Here is a 23,414-nt window from a genome sequence, read left to right as displayed (position 1 = left end):
AATTTTACTGCATTCAAGGGACTGCAGTCAGACTCTTAATGTGGTTGCTCAGTATGGAAAGCAATAGCACAGTCATGAGCGGAATGATGCCAGAATCATCACATCTGGCTGAGTAAAAAGCAACAACTGAGACCCCAAAGAGGTGGATCTGGCAGAAGGTAGTAAACTAAGTTCTCTGAATCAAATAGTAGTCCAAAAGCCAGGTAGAGCAAAACTCATCAAAATCAAGATTGAAGATCTGTCAATAGTTCCTGCTGCATTAAGCCAATATCTGTGCTCTGAAACAACAACCTCCATTAAAATGAAACTATAATGTTTGGAAAACAGAACAGAGAAATAGCCAACTTCTAACAGAAAAATAACCAGTCTACAATTTATCACTTGGTGAAACTTAAGAACGTAATATGGCCTACATATTAGGCCAACATCCTGTTCTGACAGTGGTCAGAAAAATCAAACAGTGCCTGAGGGCAACACCACTCTCCCCTGCTGAGCTTTCCAGCAACTGCACATGGCTGGATGGGTCAATTAAATGGAATGCTGGGCCATTCATTTTCCTCTAGTTGGTCAATGCAACTCTTGCCAATATACAATGTGTGTGCATGTGTGTGTGCACACAGCTCATTCACATTGATTATGTATCCATTTATAAAGGGCTCTTGTTCCAGAATAGGAACTTTTTTCAACCTAAGGGCCACATTCCCTTCTGGGGGTCATATGTCAGGGGGGATTAGGGCCAGCAAAAGTAGGCACAGCAATGAACAGAAATTACCGTATTTTTTACTCTATAGGACGCACTTTTTCCCCTCCAAAAATTGAGGAGAAATGTGTGTGCGTCCTATGGAGCGAATGCAGGCTCTCCAGGCTCTCGTTCTCCAGGTTTCAGGGATAGCCGCGCACAGCCCCTCCGGCAGGGAGAGGCTGCACGCGGCTATGGCTTCTTTAGCCCTGCGCAGCCTCTCCCAGCAGGGAGAGGTTACGTGGGGCTAAAGAGGAAGCCAAAACAGCGAGCGGGATCCATCCCGCTGGCTGCCTTGGTTTGTGCCATAGCCCCGCACAACCCCTCCGGAAGGGAGAGGTTGGGCAGCCTGTACGGTGCTCTTTGGGGCTTGGGGGGGGGAATAGGATTTTTTTTCTTGATTCCCCCCACCCTAAAAACTAGGTGCGCCCTATGGAGCGAAAAATACGGTAAACCTTTGTACAGTACACTAGTTTCTGCACACACACTAACACCCCACTCTGTATCCTCCACACAAGTAAGCAAGAGGCATTATCCGAGTTCAATGACACATTCCACTCCGGCAAAAACACTTAAGCTGTTGAGAGGTGTGGCCTGGGCAGAATCCCAAAGGAAGTCTGGAAGGTAGCAGTCTGGGGTTTCCCACTGCTGCTACAGCATATTTTTCAGTGACAGATTGAAAGTAGAAGTTTCTGGCTTGACTGCAGTAGAGTAGGAGGTCCCCCAGGGCTGGCTAAGGCAGAGAATGAGGCCTGGGCTTGCTTCTCCAACACTGCTGTCTGCTTCTCAGCTATGCAGCCTACAACTATACCTGCATTGCAGACGGGGCTTCACTTGCTACTCCAGTTGGCCTCTCTCATACCTCTGATAAGCTGCAGTACACTGGACCAAAAGGTTAGTCTCTAATGCTCTAAACCATTTTTTAGACCCTTTTCTATTCCTTCTCCCTGATTCTCATCCACTTCAAATCAAGGTTGTTGCCACCAGCTGATCCTTCTTCAGCTTGATTCCTTATCCTGGAAGAGGCTTACACAGTCTCTCTCTCCTCCACCACCCTTTTTTAATAAAGCAACTGACAATCACTATGTTGGGGAATCATTACTCAAGCAAATACAAAAAGGATTTTTGGTCGCTAGGCAGGGAAACAGAGTTTCTTTCCTTTGCATCCACTAAGAACTAAAGGCAACACAACTCACATACATGCCAGATAGTATCCTGTTACTCTGCCTGCAGAGGTAGAGTAAAAGTGTGAGGTGGAAATTGTACCTGAATGTTACCTGTTCAGTGTTCATGCCACAGCCATACCAAAAGGTGTTGCGGACCCAAGCAAGAGACAAGACAATATATTTGTGTGCCATTCCCCAAGTCCCACTCATTTAAACAATGTTGAGGAGGAGGCATTCCTGGTGGATTGCATATTAAAAGGTAAGCTCCATCTTGAAGAAAATAAAACTGGAGCACAAAATTAGAGAAGATGCATGCTGATAGGCTGTCTTCAGGATTAACCACTCTAAAATGACTGAGAAGGAAAAGAGAATGTATAATGAGAGATTCAGGAGAAGTCCTAAGAAACATTTCACAAAGCCCAGACAATTTAGGATTCATACAGAGACTCCATTCAATTACGATAGCTCTAGCCCTGCAATGCAGGTTCACTTGATAAACACATACACCACCAATGGATAATGCACATTTGCAATGTAAAACAATCTTGTGTAGTAAAGAAAATGACATTGTGCTATTTCAATGCACAGCCCACTCTGCAGACAGGGACAAAACAAGTCACACTGCTTTGTACACAATTTCCAGTTAATAACTCTGTTGCTGAACATCAAGAACTTCCCATATTACGATAACTGAGTTCACACCAATCCTATAGTCTGCTTTTAGTAGTGTATTTAAAATTCCTCCTCCTAAGTCCAAGAGAGTTCAGACACATCCAGCTCTAAAAACAGTGCTAAAAGCATTCCAATTAATAGTGCAAGATTCAACACTACATGTCTCTCTCTCTCTCTCTCTCTCTCTCTCTCTCACACACACACACACACACAGAGAGAGAGAGAGAGAGAGAGAGAGAGAGAGGCATGCCTCTGGGGTGCTCCAGCACAACACTGCAAAATAATTTTTTATGCCCACTAACTAGAGCAAGATTTCATAGCTGCAACATCACTTCTGTGTCAAGGCCCTTTGTGAGATTCGTCACAAGAAAGGAACAGGACTAATCATTTTGGCAAGGTAGTTTCTGTGATGTTTTCATGCTATGTTAACTAGTTAGTAATGAAGAGTTAATGCAGCTTTACATAATCCTGCTGAAAAGCAGGATGTGCAGTGTTAGCCTTTTCTAAAGAAAATAGCAGACATCTTGAAAAATAAAGGTGCATAGTTTGGGACTTCTCCTGGGCTCAACCACCTTCTGAATACCAAGGAAGTAGCTGTGGCCAGAGGACGTTTGCCCAGTTTAGGCTGGTGCACCAACTATGTTCATTTCTGTATCTAGCCACAGTAACGCGTCTTGGTTACATAAAGACTGTACTACTGCAATGTACTACATGAGGCTACCTATGAAGAGAACCTCTGGAAGCTTTAACTGGTCCACAGTGTGGCTTGGGATGCTCATGAATGTGGGAAAATATTGTGGTCACTTAAGGACAACTGCTCTAGTTAGCAATACATTTCCAGGTGCAATTAAAGTTCTGGAGATTACCTTTATAAACCCCAAATGGTTTGGAGTTCAGGGAACCTAAAGGAATTCCTTCTCCCATACACAAGATGGAGAGGTCCTTCTCTATATCATGACGCAGGGTGATGATATGTTTGTTGGCACATGCAAGAGGGCCTTTTCTATGGCTGCACCCCAGCTGTGGAGATTTTCCTGTGTGGCATTCAACTGCCCCCTCACCTTTGAGTTTCCACCACTTTCTGCAGACTTGCTCAGAAGAAAGTCCCAGTATGCTCAATGGGCTTTATTCCTCCATTGTACACAGAGCTTTGACACTACCCAGCAACAACAACCAGAAGCCTGCTAAAGTGAGGCAAGGATCTAAATTGTATTATCTCAGAGAGCTAAAACAAAGCAGAGTCTTATGGCAGTTCAATGACTAACAAATTTATTATGATAAATAGCAGTGTAACAAAATAGATAAGAGACTTGAGTTGTAAAGTCTTCTAGATTCATTGAGCAGCTGTAGGCAACACATTCCCTCTCAGTCTCATCCTCATATATGTTCATATCCTTGTTTCTGAGAGTGCAAGTCTAGATGTTCGTATAAAGAGGTAAGACTGTAAGTTCATATCCCTGTTTCCTGTCCTTATGGATTCTAGACTGCTAGCTCAATGACACATGTTTTTACATATGCTAACCAAAAATATGGGGGCCCCTTATAGACAAGTTTGCTAGCTCTGCCTGCTGTCATTCTCCCAATTGTGCAGAGTGCAATCACAATTGTGGTGGGAAGCAGCGCTAACAGGACTGTCCCTGGAGCTCCTCCCACCACACTTAATTAACATTAACTTTATTAACACACCTGAAGAAGGCTATAGTAGAGTTGGACAGATGCAGAAAAAGAAAAACCTTTCCTCAAGAAAGCGAACAACCCCTCTATTATTTTGTTTAAGTGTTCTGGAAGAATATGCTAGAGGTTGATAACGCTATGAGTGATGTGATATGGATGGATAGAAAATAAATATATTGCATTCTCTTAATATTAGAACTTGGGGGTCACCAACTGATCCACCGTAGATTTAGGAAAGACAAGACAAAGCACACTTCTGCTTTAAAGAATTTGTTGTATCTAACTATAGCCATGTGAACATACAAAATCTCACTCATACAGACTCAAGACCATTGGGCTTATCTAGCTTAGTGCTGGTAGTGGCTCATCCTGGTCTCAGGCGAGGCCTCTTCCATCATCTACTTTATCTGGAAGAACCATTGATTAAACACGGGACCTCTTACGGGCAGAACTGGCAGCTTTAGGAGAGGTTTAGAAAAATCCAAGGCGACGGTTACCGGTGGCTGCACAGTCCTTTGCATGTCTACTCAGAAGTAAGCTCAGTGGGCCGTACTTCTAGTTAAAGGTGTGTAGCTCTGCAACCTAAGTGGTTTGGGTGACAAATCCACAGAGCAGGAAGAAGAGGGTCATCTGCTGCTGTTAGCCAATGTTTTCAAAATAGAGCCTCCACGTGCAGAGGCAGTCTGGCTCCGCACAGTTTCTCCATGGTGTTGGGGATAAGCAGGAAGGGGAAACCTTCACCCCCCCCCCCGCTATCTAGTGAGCGGCCGCTGTTTGGAAGCAGGAGGCTGGGTCAAGCGGCCCCTTCTGCCCTGGTTTTAATGGTGTTCGGCACCTTAAAGCGGGGCGGGAAGGGTGGAAGGCGGCACATCCGGGTACTAGGGCCTACGGCTGAGGAAGGAAAGAAGGGGCTGTAAACGCGGGCCGGGCGGAGACACGCGTGAGGGAGGCTAAGGTTTAAAGCTCCCCTCAGCTGCGTCCGCTCCCCTCCATCCCCCAGCCAAAAGGCATCTTACCGTTCTCGCTCCGCTTCCTCGGTCCGCCGCGAGCCCGTCACGTCAACGCTGTTCTGCTCCGCGCCGCGCGCTCTGATTGGAGGAGAGCCCGGCTTCTCCCAGCAGCCACCGCGTCCGCCTTATTTCCACGCTAAATATAATAAGGCACTAAGAACAAAAAATTTTTTTGTTAAATTAATAGCTCGGGGGCGTAAGACTTGTTCCACTGCTTAGAGTAGGTCCGGAAAGCACCCTCTTTCACGACCGCGGGAGGTGGAGGGAGGGTCAGCGGCTGTCGAAAATACCCGGATGTGAGCGAAGGCGAGGCAGCCACGCTCCCGCCGGTTGCAATCACTACCAGCCGGGCTTGGTTGCCATGGAGACAGGAGGCCCCAAGAGCTTCGTATCTCTTACTACAACCCGGAGATTTGGGGAGGGAGCAGTTATTCTCCCTCCCCCACAAAGATGCTCCTGCTGTATTCATCAATCAAATACGAGCTTTAAACGGAAATGTTTTATTTTATAGATTTATGATAAGCCACCTTTCAAACAGGTGATATAAAAAGAGTAGTAACAAATCAAGGAATGCCCTTAGCATTAAAATGTACAAAATAAACCAGAATGATAAAGAAAAAGCAGTAAAATATATTGAAATGTTTTTATCAGAAGGCTCAGCACCCCGCCGCATAGAGCAAGGATTTATTGATCCAGTCTTACAGTGGCATCTCAAATATTAAGGCTGCAATCTTAAGCGCATATATTTTATCAATTTTTATATTAGGCTGGTCCTAAGAAAGATGCCCAACTGTGGACTTTGGAGTGCATCCTGTATACAGGCAAAGTAAAGTAATCTTACTGGGGCTTACTTCTGAGTACAGTAGACTCAGAATATAGGATTGCACTGAAACAAATTCATTATGGTTTCAAGGCCACAGTCCACTTCATCGTGGTAAAAGCACCTCCATTTTTTGTTGAATAAATAGCGATGCACAAGATACCCTTTGAAGCTCTCTAGTGTGATAGGAATTTTTAGGTCTTGGATATATGTTAAATGTTCATAAGTGTACCTTTACAACACTAGCTATGAAATGCAACAAGTGCTTAGACCAGTCACAAGGTCTTGGGGCATTCTACACATTGTGGTATAGTATCTGGAGGAAACAAAATGATAGCAAATGAAATATACTCAGAGTCGCAAAGTGATTTCATGCTCTTTATTCAGCTCATAGTGGTGAGGAGGAATGAATAAATGTCCCCTCACAGTATCTGCTTTATATACATTATTTACACAATGGGCTGCACATGATTGGCTAATTCTGGAATTCTACTGTAAGCCAATCAGGTTGTGGATTCACTTCTATCTGGAGCAGGATTGGGTGGTTCCTGCCAACCAATCATACTGCTGCATTGTTCTAGGACCAATCAGACTGCTGCATTCTGAATCCTATTGTTCTAGGACCAATCAGACTGCTGCCTTTTGGATCCTATTGTTCTAGGACCAATCAGACTGCTACAGTTTGGATCCTATTCAACTCAGTACATAACACCCCTCCCCTCTAAGTTCCAGTCCTGCCCGGGAGGTCGCATTCATAGTCCTCAAGGTATGCCGGCGGCCTACGTGTGCGTTGTGGCCTGGGGTGTTCCCTGGTCCGGGCTCCGGGTTCTGGCTCGTGTTCCAAGGATGCTGGCTGTGATGCGGCTGTTTGGTCTGGTGCAACCGGCTCGCTCAGTCGTGGTTCTGGTTCCGGTGTCCTTTCGGCCTCACGGGTCCTCTCTGTATTTACTGATTCTGCCTCTCCTGCTGGCCCCTCCTGCTCTATGGGCCTCACTGCCCCGCTGTTCCCTTGGGACTCCTCTGACCTGTCCTCCTCCTGGTTTTCTCCCGGGAATCGTCGCCGTATCTGGTCGCAGTGGCGGCGCCAGCATTGCCCCCCATCCGTTAGCACCTCGTACGACACGGGGCCAGTGACCCTGGTGATTGTGGCGGGTACCCATGCTGGGCCTGCCCCAAAATTCTTTGCGTACACTGGGTCCTGGGCCTCGAAGGTCCGGGGGTTCCTGCCTTCCCCCACCACTATCTCATCCTGAGCTCTATCGGGGTGAAGGCGGTCCAATCTGATTGCAAGGCGCCGACCCATTAGTAGTTCAGCGGGGCTCCGGCCAGTCGTTGAGCTGGGGGTGCTGTGCTGTGCTAGAAGGAATGTGGCAAGGCGGTACTCCCAGTCCCCTTGCGTCATGCGGCGAAGGGTGTCCTTGGTGGTCCGCACCATGCGTTCTGCTTGGCCATTGGTGGCAGGGTGGAACGGCGCCGAACGGATGTGGCGGATGGCGTTCTGCGCTGTGAAGGTTTGGAATTCTCCTGACGTAAATGCAGTCCCGTTGTCTGAGACGAGAGTGTCAGGGAGCCCGTGGGTTGCAAACAGCCTGCGTAGTACCCGGATGGCTGCGGACGTGGAAGTGGACGGTACCAGTGCGACTTCCAGCCATTTGGTGTAGGAGTCCACCACTATGAAGAATGTTTTCCCCTGAAAGGGGCCAGCGAAATCCACATGCAGGCGTGACCATGGTGCTCGGGCGGACTCCCAGGACTGGACTGGGGCCCTTGGGGGATCTGGGCGGGATTCTTGGCAGGCCTGGCAGTGTTTGACCCAGGCCTCTATCTCTCCATCGATCCCCGGCCACCACACATAACTCCTGGCAAGGGCCTTCATTCTTACTACCCCTGGATGTGTCTCGTGTAGGGCTGTGAGGACCCTTTTGCAGAGGGGCTGGGGAACAACGACTCTGCTTCCCCATAACAGGCACCCCTTGTGGGCCGACAGTTCATGTTTGCGGGTTGTGTAGCCGGCGAATTCTGGCCCGGGGCTGCTGCTGGGCCATCCCCTCCACACCCAGTCCAGGACCCGGGAGATGACCCTATCTTTCTTGGAATGGTGTGCAACTTCTTGTGCCTGAATGGGGCGGTCGGGAAGCAGCTCCAGGCTCATAACCTCTTGTGCAGGTGCTGGGTCAGGGCCTGTTTCCGGTAGTGGTAGCCTGCTGAGGGCGTCCGCATGGCCCATCGCCTTCCCAGGTCGGTGAATCAGTGCATACTGGTAGCTGGCAAGGAAAATTGACCACCTGAGGACGCGAGGAGACAGCACTTGGGGGGTCTGCTTTTCGGGGGCAAACAAGCCAAGCAACGGCTTGTGGTCAGTCACCACGGTGAAGGGCCGCCCGTACAAGAAATCATGGAATTTTTTTACTCCCTTTACGATTGCCAGACCCTCCTTGTCGATTTGCGAGTAGTTCCGCTCGGTTGTGTTGAGTGTCTGGGAAAAGTACGCCACCGGTACCTCTCTTCCATCCGGGAGTTGGTGCCCCAGGACAGCTCCAATGCCATAGGGTGAGGCGTCGCATGCTAGCACCACCGGCAGCCTCTCGTCGAAGTGTGCCAAGACCGAGTTTGAGACAAGCAAGTCCTTGACTGCCTGGAATGCGGCCTCCTGGCGCTGGCCCCACACCCAAGGGGCCCGCTTGTCCAGGAGTCTGTGTAGGGGCTCCGCTACCGCCGCCTTGTGGGGAAGGAAGGAATGGTAAAAGTTCAATAGCCCCAAGAAGGCCTGAAGTTCAGTCTTGCTCTTGGGCGCTGGGGCATCACAAATGGCCCGTACCTTGTCCCCAGTCGGGTGGACCCCTTCTGCGTCCACCATAAATCCCAGAAAGTCCACCTGAGGCACTCCTAATAGACATTTTTCCCGCTTCACCTTGAGACCCGCCGTCTGGAAACGGTGCAGAACGGTGCGGAGGCGGTCCTCAAACTCCTCTGGTGTGGGGCCGGCAATCAACACATCATCGAAGAAGGGGGTGACGCCAGGAATCCCTTTAAGGAGAGAGTCCATTATATTCTGGAATATGCCTGGTGCCACGCTGACACCGAATTGCAGCCGCTTTACCCTGAACGCTCCTCTGTGCGTCACAATCGTCTGTGCCTCTGCTGTGGCCTCATCTACTGGCAGCTGTTGATATGCTTGGGCCAAGTCCAGCTTGCCAAAAATTTTCGACCCAGCCAGGGTGGCAAGGACATGGCTGACCACTGGCACTGGGTATGCGTGGGCCGTGAGGGCCTTGTTTATGGTACATTTGTAGTCTGCGCAGATGCGGACCGAACCATTAGGCTTGACGGGTGTGACGATTGGGGTTTCCCAGGGAGCATTAGGCACCGGCTCCAGCACTCCTTGCTCTACGAGTCGGTCCAATTCCTCGTCTATACGGGGTTTCAAGGCGAACGGGACCCGGCGGGCCTTGAGCCTGACCGGTCGTACTGCGGGGTCAAGCTGTAGCGCAATGGGGGGGCCCGTATACTGTCCCAATTTCCCATCGAAAACCCCTGGAAATTCCTTGCATATGGCGTCCACGTCCACTTGTAAGCTAGTGTGGTTCACCCCGGTGACAGCTAGCCCCAGTGGTCCAAACCATGCCAATCCCAGTAAGCTAATGTAGGGGCCCTTGACCACAAGCAAGTCCAGTTGCCGCGTCCGCCCTCGGTATTGCACCCTGAAGGTCCCCACCCCCATTGTGGGGACCTTACGTTTCTGGAAGTCCCGGAGGGTGAATGGGGCCGGCCTGAGTTTGGGACCCCCAGTGGGACACAGTTTCCTTAAGGTCCTTGCCGAGATTATGGATAGAGTTGAACCCGTGTCAAGCTCCATGCGGCATGGGGCCCCCTCTATCTGTACCTCTACATAAATTTTCTCTACGTTGGGGTGGGGCAACTGGTATACCTGGAAGTCCGTGAGCTCCGTCGAGTTGCCTTGGTGCGTTGGGCCCCGGGACCTGGGGCTCTTGGATTGGTCATCTGATGCCTGGTGTCGGGTGGGCCGAGCCCGACACACCCGGGCGATGTGTCCCGATTTTCTGCACTGCCTGCACTCTGCGTTGCGGAAACGGCAGGTCCTCCTCTCGTGACTCTCCCCGCAGCTTGCGCAGTTCCCTCCTTCTCGTCGAGGCAGCTGTGGTCTGTGCGCTGCTTGAGTGCGCTGCTGTACTCGGTGCACCTCCTCCCTGTCGGATCCTGAGTCGTCGGTGAGGTCTTCATGGTGGACCCTCGGTTGGGATGGCAGGCTCGGCCGTGCCTCTTGGGTCGACCTCTCGGCAGCTTCTGTTGCCAGGGCCTCCTCCAGAGCGACCTGGAACGTTAGGTCCTTCTTAGCGTAGAGGCGTCGTTGCAGCTTCTCATCCTTCAGGCCACCGACGAGGCGGTCACGAAGCATGTTCTCCAGCTCTGAGAAGTTGCAGAACCGGGCGGCTTGGCGGAGAGAGGTCACAAACCCAGTTATGGTTTCCCCAGGGGCTTGCCGCTTTGCGTAGAAGGCATTTCGACGAGCCACCACTGAGGGCTGCGGCGAAAAGTGCCCCTTCAGCTGTTCCATTATTGTTTTGTATGGAACAGTAGCGACGTCTTCAGGCGCAAGGAGAGCCCGGGCGATTTCAAACGTCTCCTCTCCGCAGACGCTGAAGAATATCGCCCTCTTCTTGGCGTCTTCTTCGTCGGTGACCCCTTTGGCTTCTAGGAGGAAGGTGAAACGGGAGGCGTACGCTTCCCAGTCTCCAGATGCTGGGTTGAATGGCGAGAAGCTGCTGTTGGCTGCCATTCTGAGTTCCTTGTGCCCCGGAGCTGAAGCCTGGATACACGGTGCGAGGCAGCGGTGCGGCAGTTGGCGGTGCTGCGGTGCTGTGTGTGGCAGTCAGCTCAGCGGGATCCCATCCTCGTCGCCAGTGAAATATACTCAGAGTCGCAAAGTGATTTCATGCTCTTTATTCAGCTCATAGTGGTGAGGAGGAATGAATAAATGTCCCCTCACAGTATCTGCTTTATATACATTATTTACACAATGGGCTGCACATGATTGGCTAATTCTGGAATTCTACTGTAAGCCAATCAGGTTGTGGATTCACTTCTATCTGGAGCAGGATTGGGTGGTTCCTGCCAACCAATCATACTGCTGCATTGTTCTAGGACCAATCAGACTGCTGCATTCTGAATCCTATTGTTCTAGGACCAATCAGACTGCTGCCTTTTGGATCCTATTGTTCTAGGACCAATCAGACTGCTACAGTTTGGATCCTATTCAACTCAGTACATAACAGCAAAGTTGTGTGCTATGCTTTGTTACCGAAGTTGCGTTTTATTGTGTGATGCTTTTAATGCAAGCCGCACTGGGAGGAAAGGTGGGATATAAATATGAGGACAACAACAACTGAAGCACTCCTCCAAAGTCCTTATAAATACGCAGCCGACGTGATTACTGACAGAGTTTGTGTCCCATGTGCATGAAGGAGGAGAGGCAGCAGCAACAACTGAAGGGATATCCTAATACAACCACAACCCCACGTATCCAGGCGAGGGAAACATCCCCTAGCTTGCGGCGGAGAACAAAGATCAGACCAAGGCCCACCAGAACCACAGAGGGAAGCAGAGAGCAGCGACCACGAGGCAGCCGCCCAGGCCAGGTCCTCCGGGTCGCTGGGGGGCGAGCAAGGAACCGTGAGCCGGCGCTGGGCGGCGCCTCTCCCAGGCAGGAGGCGCGGAGGAATTGTCCCCGCTCCTCCTCCAGGTCCTGGTGCTCCTGCCGGGCGGCCCCGCCATGCCTTACGCCAACCAGCCGACGGTGCGCATCACGGAGCTCAGCGACGAGAACGTCAAGTTCATCATCGAGAACACCGACCTGGCGTGAGGACAGGCGGGGGCTACGGGCGTGGGGTCGGGGCCTCCGCAAGCCTCCCCCGGGCGGGTTCCTCTCGGGCCGCGCTACTACCGGCTCGCCGCGCGCCTTGAACCCCCCGCTCTCAACTCACTGCATGCACATCGAAGAGAGAAGAGCTTTAGGGGTTCAAAACGCAGCGGGGCGCAGCTAGTCTAGCAGCCACATCCCCCATTGGGAAGCCCGAGTGCAGGGCCAGAGAGAACACTCTTCTCCGCCTGGGGATGTTCAGGATTGAGGGGGCTCTGGCCTCCCATGGGGGCGGGGGGGCCGGGCAGCGCGTGGATGTTGCGGGTAGTAGCCGTGGTTTCACAGTGCCGGGTTTACGTATAAGCTAAACAAGCTATAGCTTAGGGCCCCACTCTCTTGGGGGGCCCCCAAAAAAATAAAAGGGGAGGGGGAACTGGATGTACTTTGATAAAATACATATTTTGTTATGTGCAAATGGCTTTAGGTCCATAAATTACCATATAGCATGTATTCAACACAAAAAACAGCGACAATTTGTTGTTGACAAAGGACAGATGGATATATAAAGGGCCCCGTTACCTTCAGTAGCTTAGGGCCTCATCAAACCTAAATCCGGCCCTGGTCACAGACCCCATGAATGTTAAAGCCATCCAAGCTGCTGGCCCTCACCATGTCTTGTGGGAGAGAATGCCACTGTTTAACTGTGCTGTGTGAAAAAGTCATTTATCTGCCCTGAAGTTATCCCACATTCAACAGGTTACAGCATTATGGGGCTTTTTAGGTTAGAAAAAAGGTGAGGAAGGCCAGGACATGATGGAAGTTTATAAAGTTATACAGTGGTACCTCTGGATGCGAACGGGATCCGTTCCGGAGCCCCGTTTGCATCCTGAAGTGAACGCAACCAGCGTCTGCGCGTGCATGGGTCTCGATTCACCGCTTCAGCACATGCGCATGACGTCATTTTGAGCGTCTGCGCATGCGCGAGCGGTGAAACCCAGAAGTAACACGCTCTGTTACTTCCAGGTCGCCGCGGAGCGTAAGCTGAAAACGCTCAAGGTGAAGCACATTTAACCCGAGGTATGTCTGTATATGCCACAGAGAGAGATCCTTTCCTCCCGCCCTAACACTAGAACTTGTGGACATCCAATGATGTTGAATGTTGGAAGGTTCAGGACGGATGAAGGAAAGTCCTTCATGCAAGCTCATAGTTAAACTCCCACAGGAGGCAGCAATGGCCACCAACTTGGATGACTTTCAAAGAAAATAGATTCGTAGAGGAAAGGGTTGTTGATGGCTGCTAGCTGTAGTGGCTATACTCTGCAGTGATGCTTCTGAATACCAGTTGCTGGAAACTACAGGAGGGGAGAGGGCTGTTGTGTTCTGGTCCTGTTTGTGGGTTTCTGTTTGGGGCATCTGGTTGGCCGCTGTGAGAACAGGATGCTTGGCAATGCAAGTGCTTGTTCTTCTGGTTAAAGAGATGCTAACAATATCTGTAGGAACTATAACAACTCTAACTATAACTCTCTCTATGTAATTGTTCTATAGAATATTAAAAATAGTTCAGAATGAATCTGTCACCGGCTGCTATGTGTAACATAGCAGAGTCTGTACTATTGGGCACATTAGTGATCATATGCATGCATAAGCCCTGGATGAGGAAGACTCTGGAGAGTAGCACTTTGGGCAGATAACACTTAGAAACACATGCACACATCCCTAAAATACCAAGCAGGAAAGGACTATTGGTTTCCTCTGAAATTGGCTCAGTCATCATTTCCCATTAAGTCTACACTGTGCCACTGAGTCTTAAATGACCTGTTTTCCTCAACACGACTTGGGATTTTCCTCTTCAAACTACACCCCCCCCGGCTCTGCTTTAGGCTCCTCTGTTGCATTGAAAAATGAGTCTCTGTGTTCCCCTCCATGGCCTGGTTGTGGGTTCTTTGCCCTGGCTGCCTTGTCTCAGGGCTCTGATCCATAGCAGAGTTTTAGAGGGAGATTGCACCCAAGGCACTTCAGAAATAGTTCTCAAAGAACGAGCTGAGAAGGGGGCTCATAACTTCACACACGTGGTTCAGAAATACAATTCAGATCGTATAAACACTTTGTGTTTTGTTTTGTTTTTCTATTCTAGAGTAGCAAATTCCATCAGGAGAGTCTTCATTGCTGAAGTTCCCATAATAGGTATTTCCACATTTTATACTTTGTCTCTTCTTGCAAGATAATAATATTGCTAGGCTGATCAAAGATGCTGGTGTGCATTCACACGCATCATACACACACAATATCTTTCTGTCCTATTTCAGATATTGTGCTCCGCAAGCTGCACTCAGGTAGTCCTCAGAAAGGTTGAGATATCTGAACTGGGCCTTGCACTTGATTTCCCCCTTCCCTGACACTGGAGACTGAGGCAGTTTTTCCCCAGGGTTGGATTTATCAAACAGGCTAACAAAGTCCTGGCTTAGGGACCATGATTTTCACATTATGGCACTGGTGCAGTATGCTAATTAACTCCCCCACCCCAAAGAATACAATTTGATGGGGTTCTTTTCCAGAGCTTGGTCTGGGGCTTCTTAGGGTCTTCAAAACGCAGCACTGTTTTTGATTATGCTGACTCTGAAGGGGGGATTTAAGTGGTACACCAAGACTCCAATTTTCAAGCTCTCTTGCAAGGAAAGAGGAAAAAATATTATTCATCCTGGTCAGTAACCTAGATTTGAATGTATTACTTAGAAAAAGTTGTGCTTTTGCATGCTTTTCTTAATAGCGTTGACGTTTTCAGCTCCATACTAAAGTGGACTGCCAAGGCTTCTCTCAAGGCCCTCCGGAACTGTAGTCCTCTATGGAAATTCCAGGTCTCTAGCAGAAAATTTTCAGCATCGCCCCAGTCTGCAGTTCTCAAAGGAACTTGGGGCCACCCTTTACAACCAAACCAATTTAGGTTTGTCATAGCCCACACAACTCCCATCAGCCCTAGCATCATGCAGCTGTACTGTCTGGAGCTGACAGAAATTGTAATCCGAAACATATGGAGAGCACCAGGGGAGAAGCCTAGTTTGAAGTGTACACATGCCTCAGAGCCCACATTCTCTTACTGTTGATGGGTGAAAAAGTATTTTCTCATTTTGGGTTCTTACTGTCTTGTTTGCAGCCATAGACTGGGTCCAGATAGACGCCAACTCCTCTGTACTCCATGATGAGTTCATTGCACATAGGCTGGGTGAGTACGCAGAAGATGGAATGAAGGAAAACAAAAAATACAACCCCTCATTACTCTTTAAAGAGGGGCAGCATTAGCTTGTGGTGCAGCAAGTCTTGTAGTGTCTTAAAGACTAGCAAGTGTATTATAGTGGAAGCTTTTGCAGTCCAGAATCCACTTCATGAGATTCATGTGCCTGTTGTTTTTTACTTACCACTTATAAAGCACCCAAACTTTTTAAACATTGTACAGCGGTTGCACAGTTCGCCAGCGTGATGCCCTCCAAATGTTGAACTACAACTCCTATCATCCCATTGCCTCTTTCTCTTGCATCTTTTTTTAAAACTATTTTCCAGATATAATCATGAGATACAATAAGGTACACAAAGAAACAAGGAAGAGAGGCACGATGTTTTGTTAATTAGAAATCATAACAGTATTTCAGCAAAAGGAATTAAAAGTGTCCCTCCGTTAATCCCTGTGCATTTTAATTGTTGCAAAAACAACACATTTAAACCAAACTGCATAAAAGTTATCAGATCGTTTTCCTTTTTCTCTTGCATGACTTGCATTAGCTTTTTCATAAGTGCTCATTCCCAAAGTTGTTGATCAAATCTCCATAAAAGCAGTCTTTAGGGATCTCCAATATCTTGCTATACTGATTCGAGTGGCCGTCAGTCATCAAATTAAGGGTCGAGCAGCTTGCCTTCCCCAAGGTTTCAGGTGGTATAAGAGTAAGACCTGACATATATCGATCAGGCTGTTTCCGTAGATTTGCTTGTAGCTCAAGCCCCGTTAATGGCTCATATTTTCATAGATATCTTTCATCCATTTAAGCCAACAGCTTCCCAATTTTAGAATACCACCAGCCTGTCATTATTATACAATTAAGAGTGAAAAATGAGAGGAATGGGTGCAGAGTTTGGAAGGGCTGGTTTGGTGTGCCAGTTTTTCCATACAGCTAAATTAGCTCTTAAGTTTCTCCTGCATCTTTGTGGGGGTTTTTCCTCTTCTACCCTCTCCCCGCCACCCCTCCCTTTGGATACTGTGATATTTCCCCAAAAAGAGACAAGCCCCAAATTTTAATAAAATAATGAGATGTATTGGGCATTTCACTATTTTATTAAGTTCCATCTGATGTTTTTTCAGTTCTTTGTTGAGGTTTGTTCCCCACCCACCCCATCCTTGTCTTTGGGGCTATTTCTTTTTTTACCTCCAGGATACTGTGAGCCGCAAAAGTTATTCTAGTGTCTGAAATTTGAACAGGGAACTCTTGTTTGTTGATGCTGACTGGCTGGCTGCCTTCTAACCCTCACATGGCTGTTTTCACTCATTTCCTTCTTAGGTTTGATCCCACTTACCAGTGATGATGTTGTTGATAAGCTGCAGTATTCTCGGGTGAGTCTTGACCCTAGTCAGCAAACTAGATTTCTTGGAGGATCACTGTGGAAAGGGAGTTGGAGACAGAGGGTCAAAGGCCTCCCTCACCACTTCAAAGTGGCCTCTCATGGACCACTTCCTTCACATCTCTTTTGCTCCTGTGTTGGCCACCAGGGCATAGTATCCTTCAGGAAGCCAGAAAGGATCCAGGAGTGTCTTGTTTGTAATTCCTTGCTTACTTGCAGACAACTAGTATATCAAACAGTCATCCTGATTTGCTTGCACAAAATTTGCAGGAAGATTAGATGTCCTCGGCCATTGGTTGAACATTAATTCTGATTAGTTTGTGAGGAAATTAGATCATGTTGTGTCAAGCAAACATTATAACTGTCAGTGCATTTCCACAGCATTTTCTACTTAGTAGTACAGTGGAACCTTGGGTCACGTACCGTCCTCCTTATGAACACTTCAGGTAACGAGCTCCGCTAACCTCGAAGTAGATGCTCCTGGTTGCAAACTTTGCCCTGGGATGTCAGTGGAAGTTGTGCGGCAGCAGCAGCGGGAGGCCCCATTACCAAAAGCTAATGTTAATGTTCCTAATGTTAAGAACGGTTTTGGGTTAAGAACGGACCTCCGGAATAAATTAAGTTCATAACCGGAGGTACCACTGTAGTACATTTATATCCCAACTTTTCTCCATGGCTTTGCCCACTTCCCATTTCTCTAAATGATCATTTTCTGGGAATCATGATCAGGAGAGGTCTGTTTCCTTCTTGGGCAGCTTTCATCTTCCCATAAACATCTGGTCAGCCACAGTAGGAACAGGATGCTGGAATAGATGAGCCATTGGCTCTGATCCACTTCAGAGTTCTGCTGATGTTCCTGTGTTCTAGTTCTTGGGGTGGGAGAGCAGCAGCATCACTGATTTAATGCAAGATGTTTCGAGTTGCATTTGGACCATCCTGTCCTGCTTTTCTTCCCCTCCCTTCAGGATTGCACCTGTGATGAATTTTGTCCTGAGTGCTCGGTGGAGTTCACGCTCGATGTCCGATGCAATGAAGACCAGACCCGCCACGTCACATCACGTGACCTCATCTCCAACAACCCCCGAGTTATACCGGTCAGTCCAGAGTTCCTGCTCTATCTATGCAAAGTCTCTTAATTGTCCTTTTTGTACAAATAAAAGGGAAGAAATGTAGGAAAGCTCCAGTGCAGGAATAAGAGAGGACAATGCCTCAAAGGTAGCCCCAAATACTGTACATGCTGTTTCCATTCATTTGGTGGCCATTTGCATAACTAGTCCACGATTTCCATTATTTCCTATGTCAATATTTCTAATCTGGATTTTTTCCAATCTCTCTCCATTTTTCAATGGTTTCTTCCTGAAATGGCTGCAGCCAACCAACAAAGGAAAAATACTGATTTGTCCAATGTCTCCTGCTTTCTGATTCATTTGATCTTGCTTACTTCCTCCCTCCCTCCCTCCCTCCCTCCCTGCATGGTTTCTACCCCAAAATGGCTGCCACCCACCAGCAAAGCACAAATATGCAAGGAAATAAGGAAGCAAGCAAACTCCCGATGTTCAGATATCTGAATCTGCTGTTTTTAGCAAGCTTTGGGCATAATTCTTTATGTGCAGATAAGTGAGTTTTTGCAGAGCAGGTGGACAGCAGGACCTGCATGTATATGACGCCTGATGCCTTATACACCAGGGCTGTAACTCAGTGGTAGAGCACCTGCTTTGCTTGCAGAAGGCCCCTGGTTCAACCCCCAGCGGTATCTCTAGGTAGGGCTAGGAAAGAACCCTGGAGAGGTTAGAAAGCCTGAAGAGCTTCTGCCAGTCAGTGTAGATAATATTGAGTTAGAGTGACCAATAGTCTCCCTCATTATAAGAAAGCTTCCTATGCTCCTAAGTCAGGGTGGGAGAAAAGCAGATTGGGATCTAGTGGTATTCTGATCCAACTCTGCAGGCCTTGTGTTTAAGCGAGGAACTCAGTTTTTAAATTCAGAAGATGCAAACTGTCTTCCTGTGATCTCTTCTCTCTTGGCTCCACACAGGTGACGTCCAGGAGCAGAGATAATGACCCTAATGACTACGTTGAACAGGATGGTAGGTACCCAAGCCAAAGGCAATCTACAGGCAGAGTTAGCCATGTGATTGTATTTTATCTCTATGGAGCCATCCTTTGATGCAACTGATGCTGTACCAGGCTGTGTAATATGTATGGATACCTATGAAAAGTCCACCACAATGCACCCATATTTTGGCTTCTGGTGAGAGTTGCCTTTAGATGGCAGGATTGAGCCCCTAGCCTCCCAAAGGGTTGCAGGTACAATTGTGTATGTTTTCTTTAGACATCTTCATCTGTTGTGTTTGTTTTCCTTAGACATATTCATCTGCACATTATGGGAAACTCAGTTTAAGAGAAGGTCTGTTACATGAGAAGCAACTTGTGTAAGGTGTTGGGAGGGGGAGCTCCATTCCCAGCATCCATATGCACATATATGAGTAGGGAAACATGAAGATGGGATACCCCATCCAGGAATCATGCCTGAACAGAGCTGGATTCTCTGATCAAACTAGATTTCTTTGTTTAATTCTTCCTGAATTGTATCCAGTCACAGCCTTTGAGGCCCAAGGGCTCTATAGGCATTAATACACATGTGTTACTCAACATGGGATGAGAGATGGTCCATGTAGGTCCCCACCCACCATTATGTGAGCAGCACAACTGTTGGTATTGAGGGAGTGTCCTTGAACTAGATGCCAAGATCCCTGCCCCAGCAGCCCCATGATAATACACCCCCGCTTGGGCTTCTGGTGAGAGGTGATTTTGAAGCTACAAAGCATCACAGCTGTTTTACACCTCTTCACCAGTGTATCTCTGTGTGTCTTCTTCTTCTAGACATCCTCATTGTCAAGTTACGGAAAGGCCAGGAGCTGAGGCTGCGAGCATATGCCAAGAAGGGGTTTGGCAAGGAGCACGCCAAGTGGAACCCCACAGCAGGAGTGGCCTTTGAGTACGACCCAGACAACGCCCTGCGACACACTGTCTACCCTAAACCAGAGGAATGGTGGGTTTCCATACAGAGGCGTTTCAAGTGGGGAAGACACAAAGTTGTCAACTTCTATTTCTCGTTTTTCCATTCTTAAATTCAGTTGACCAGGTTTCTACATTGTTTATTAAAAAAAGTTCTGAAGAATGTTCACCAGCATTTTAACACCTAATTCACATCTTTTCCCAGGCAATGTCCCAGTTTCTCAAACTGGGACCACCTCATTCAGGTGGTTCATAACATGTTTGTAAAAATACAATGAAATATCATACATTATCTGGCGCAGCACATTACAATTGCTAAAACAGGCGGGAAGATCATTGAGTGGTCTGCCAAGACCTTCAGCATTTTCAAGTTGTCTGTGAGGGGGTGGCGGAAGTTTAGGGACTACTGTACTAATGTGCATTTTTATGCACACTTTATGCTAATAAATGCATTATTGTACATGGATTTTGGTTCAAGAACTGCATCACAAAATTTGGAAAGGTGCAATTTTTTTGTGATTCAGTTCTCAAACTGTTGTAGGGAGTGACAAGTTCTTCTTAAAACACAAATCAAACTCTTCCTCCCCATTGTATCTCTAGTTTAAATAAAAGCAAACTGTTTAGGGTATATTGCAAACTTTACATCTAACATTATGTGGAAGGAACAGAGATTGGCAATATTTATGGGATGAGGGGTAGTTTGTTTTCTCCTTATGGATTCAAAATTTCTGGCAATGTTATGTCTCTATTCTAGGCCAAAGAGTGAATACTCTGAAATTGATGAAGATGAAGCCCAGGCTCCATATGATCCCAATGGAAAGCCAGAGAGGTGAGGAGTTTGATATCTTACCAGCACCTGGATGTGTGTATGTGTGACATTATTTTGCCCCCTATATCTTGTAACAGCAAATTCCACAGTTTAAGTATGCGCTGTGTGAAGAAGTATTTTCTTTTATCCTGAATCTTCCAAAAATTCGGCTTCGTTGGATGTCCCCAAGTTCTGTTGTTACAAGAGAAGGAGTAAGGCTTTTCTCTATCCATTTTCTCTACCTATATCTATGATCTGTATGTTGAATATTGTGTTATAGCCGTAGCTCAGTGGAGGAGAACCTAATTTGCATGCAAAAGGTCCCAGGTTCTTCTCTAGATAGGACTGGGAATGTCCTTTATCTTAAATCCTGGAGAGCTGCTTCCAGTCTATTTTGGACAATGTTGAGCTGGGACTAGTGGTCTGACTATGCATACATTCCCAGCATAACCCAAAGCACGTCTTCTTCTCTGGCGAGTGACTGTCACCAGCCTCCATGGAAAACTGAAGCACTTTTATACATTCACAAACAACTGAGTTGCAGTGCATCCTTCTTTTAATAAGCGGTGTCATGAAGATAGTTCTCTTGAGTTTTCCTTACTGTGTGCTGGGGCTCGAGCAAAGAGCATCTCTCTCTGAAAACCTCTCTGGCCTCTTTATCCTCTCAGGTTTTACTACAACGTAGAGTCCTGTGGCTCCCTGCGCCCTGAGACCATCGTCCTCTCTGCGTTGTCTGGCTTGAAGAAGAAACTGAGCGATCTCCAAACCCAGCTGAGCCACGAGATCCAGAGTGACGTGCTGACCATAAACTGAGTCTTCTCTGTCCCCCAGAGTAGCACCAATTCCTGAGACTCTTGCAATGTTAGTCAGGAGACTGTTGGCATGGAGACAGCCTCTGAGGAAGATTATGTCTGTCGATGTGTCTCCTGCGGCTTTGGTCTGCAAGTTCCATCAGCCCCAGCCAGCATAACTGATGGTCAGGGATGATGGGAGTTGTAGTCCAAAACAGCTGGAGGGCACCAAGCTGGGGGGAAGGCTGATGCTTGCCATTTTCCCCACAAAGAACTAGGCCCTCCCCCACTTTCTTCCTCCCAACAGCACAGGTTGCCTTCTGTTCTTGCCCTGCCTGGGCTTTTGAAGCAAACTTCCCCTGCCTAGCAGATGTACAGGTTACGCAACTGTTGTTTGATAGCATTTGCATTTATTACTTTTTGGAATAAAAAAAAAATTCTTTCCCACCTGCTTAACCATGTGTGAAAGCTTGTCTGATGCCTTGGGAAGGAGATGTCAAAGCGCTGATTTCTTTCCAGCCAACATTAAATTAATGAAGGTTGCAGATTGTCGCTCTGACAATTTCCCTTTCAGCAGTTTTTATGACCAGGGAGGTCTGGAAAGCAAAGCTCAGAACATAAAACTGTAACTTCTAATGCAGGAATCGAGTAGCTTGAGCAAAAGTTTTAGAAAAACAACACGGTTCTAGCCCTGTTGCAGAACAAGAGGAAGCTGGGAAAATTATGAGCATTCTTGTTAAAACTTAACAAGAATTTACACGCCCTTCTCTTCCCCATTCCCTATTTGCGAAGGGGGAATGACTCTGCGGGTGCATAATAGACTTCCATTGCTTGTGCTATCTTTATCCTGCCCTTTCTCCCTAACACTAAAACACCCCTATGAAAATGTGTAATGAAATGTGAAGCTTGGGAATCTCAGGTGAGATGCCCCCAGGCTTCAGAATAGTTGCAGTATGGTTTAAAGAACCCTAACCCTCAGACGAGGGTTGTGCACCAGGAGAGCAAGGGAGAGGAGAAACTTCCCCCTCCTCTCCCTTTATCCTCAAATTAGTTCTGCAGGGATGGGGGACCATCCTGATAAGAATTTGGGAGTGTGGAGGGGCAGGAGGGCTGCTGGTTGCTTTCAACTCCAGGATTCTCTGATTCTCTTATTGATATTGTGAGTTATGCAAGGGTAGGTCACATCCATAAGTGTGTCCCGAATGGTCCCTTGGTTCTTTTAAGGATGCTACTGAGGTCTACCTACCTGATGAGTTGTGCTGTTGTAAATGCTCACTAGAGGGCATCCTTGCTTTGTTTGATGAATGCTGAAGCAAAGTAAAAATCCCTCCTTGAGCGGCAATCCGGTACCCATTCTTTGTTGTCATAGAAGTTGACACGCTTTACCTCTTGCATGTAGCAGCAAGGGGGATCTGTTAATTTAGGGAGAATGATCGTTTTAGTAATAGCCAAAATGTCCAATATAGTATAATTCTCTCATTTCCACCTATTTATTAATGTTTTGCCAAACAGGTTTATTGTTGTTTCAAAATAAACTGTTCATATTTCTGAATATATATGTGCCTAAATATTTTAATTTGCATTGAGTAATGCCCAATGAGTTTAAAACACATTATATTTGAATGTTTTTGTTGCATTAACTGCCTGCCCAAAATCTGGAATTGAATACAGAGAAAATGAGAAGGGAAAGGAAATTTTAACTCAATTGCAAATGAGTTACTCAGTGAGTGCATTTTTTTATTTCATAAAATTTATATGCCACTTGTAGAAAAAACCTCAAAGCGCTTCCATTAGTGCAAGGATTTACACTTCAGCAATAGAATTTCCCTCTTTCCTTCCTCACCCCTTTGCAGCATGCCTATCCTAGTTCTGTTCCAGAGGGTGGGGAGCCCTCAAACAGATTCAGGGGGGAGAGGGGGGAAAGTTCAGTTGCCTCAGAATAAATCCTTCCATTACTGAAACAAGCTACTTATTACTACAGTAGACACCTCCCATAGTTCTCTGCTTCACAGCAGCTGTGATTTTTCAGAGTTTAGTATGTGGATAGAATCTCTAATTTCATCATGGTTTGGGGGGGAAACATATAAAAATTCACAAGGATCTATGGCTTGGATTTTTGTTTTGCAGGGCAGTGAATCCCTAAATCTGTGGTGGGGTTTTGTGCTGCAATATTCTGATCTGGGTGTGTTAAGGAGTGGACAGTTGTTTTGTAGGATTTCCCTATAAAAATTCCAGA

At 47.3% G+C, this 23,414-nt stretch overlaps 2 protein-coding genes across 2 annotated transcripts in view; one reads left to right on the top strand and one right to left on the bottom strand.

Annotated features, from left to right (window-relative positions):
• The window catches only part of NUP93 (nucleoporin 93), a 69,132-nt gene extending 63,312 nt beyond the window's left edge, over positions 1-5,820 (bottom strand). The window contains exon 1 of the mRNA XM_081017002.1: positions 5,268-5,820. The gene's annotated coding sequence lies outside the window, so the exon portion shown is untranslated. The remainder of the gene's footprint in view (positions 1-5,267) is intronic.
• A 5,789-nt stretch (positions 5,821-11,609) lies between these two features.
• Positions 11,610-22,730, top strand: POLR2C (RNA polymerase II subunit C). Its single transcript, XM_081017075.1, has 9 exons — positions 11,610-11,958; positions 14,094-14,143; positions 15,111-15,179; positions 16,504-16,556; positions 17,530-17,658; positions 18,597-18,648; positions 19,445-19,613; positions 20,334-20,408; positions 21,056-22,730. The coding sequence occupies exons 1-9, from the start codon at positions 11,873-11,875 to the stop codon at positions 21,198-21,200; spliced, it is 828 nt and encodes a 275-aa protein (XP_080873201.1). The 5' UTR covers positions 11,610-11,872; the 3' UTR covers positions 21,201-22,730.
• Positions 22,731-23,414: the final 684 nt, after the last annotated feature.

This window comes from Podarcis pityusensis (genome assembly GCF_964106645.2).
Source record: "Podarcis pityusensis genome assembly, chromosome: 8".
NCBI classification, from domain to species: Eukaryota; Metazoa; Chordata; class Lepidosauria; order Squamata; family Lacertidae; genus Podarcis; species Podarcis pityusensis.
This window is presented reverse-complemented; position numbering and strand designations above follow the sequence as displayed.

Bases quoted from the DNA above. Each gene is read 5' to 3' on its own strand.
- POLR2C (XM_081017075.1), top strand. From the start codon at position 11,873: ATGCCTTACGCCAACCAGCCGACGGTGCGCATCACGGAGCTCAGCGAC. The intron at 11,959-14,093 runs GTGAGGACAGGC...TTTCTATTCTAG, and splicing joins ATCGAGAACACCGACCTGGC to AGTAGCAAATTCCATCAGGA. The intron at 19,614-20,333 runs GTGGGTTTCCAT...TCTCTATTCTAG, and splicing joins TACCCTAAACCAGAGGAATG to GCCAAAGAGTGAATACTCTG.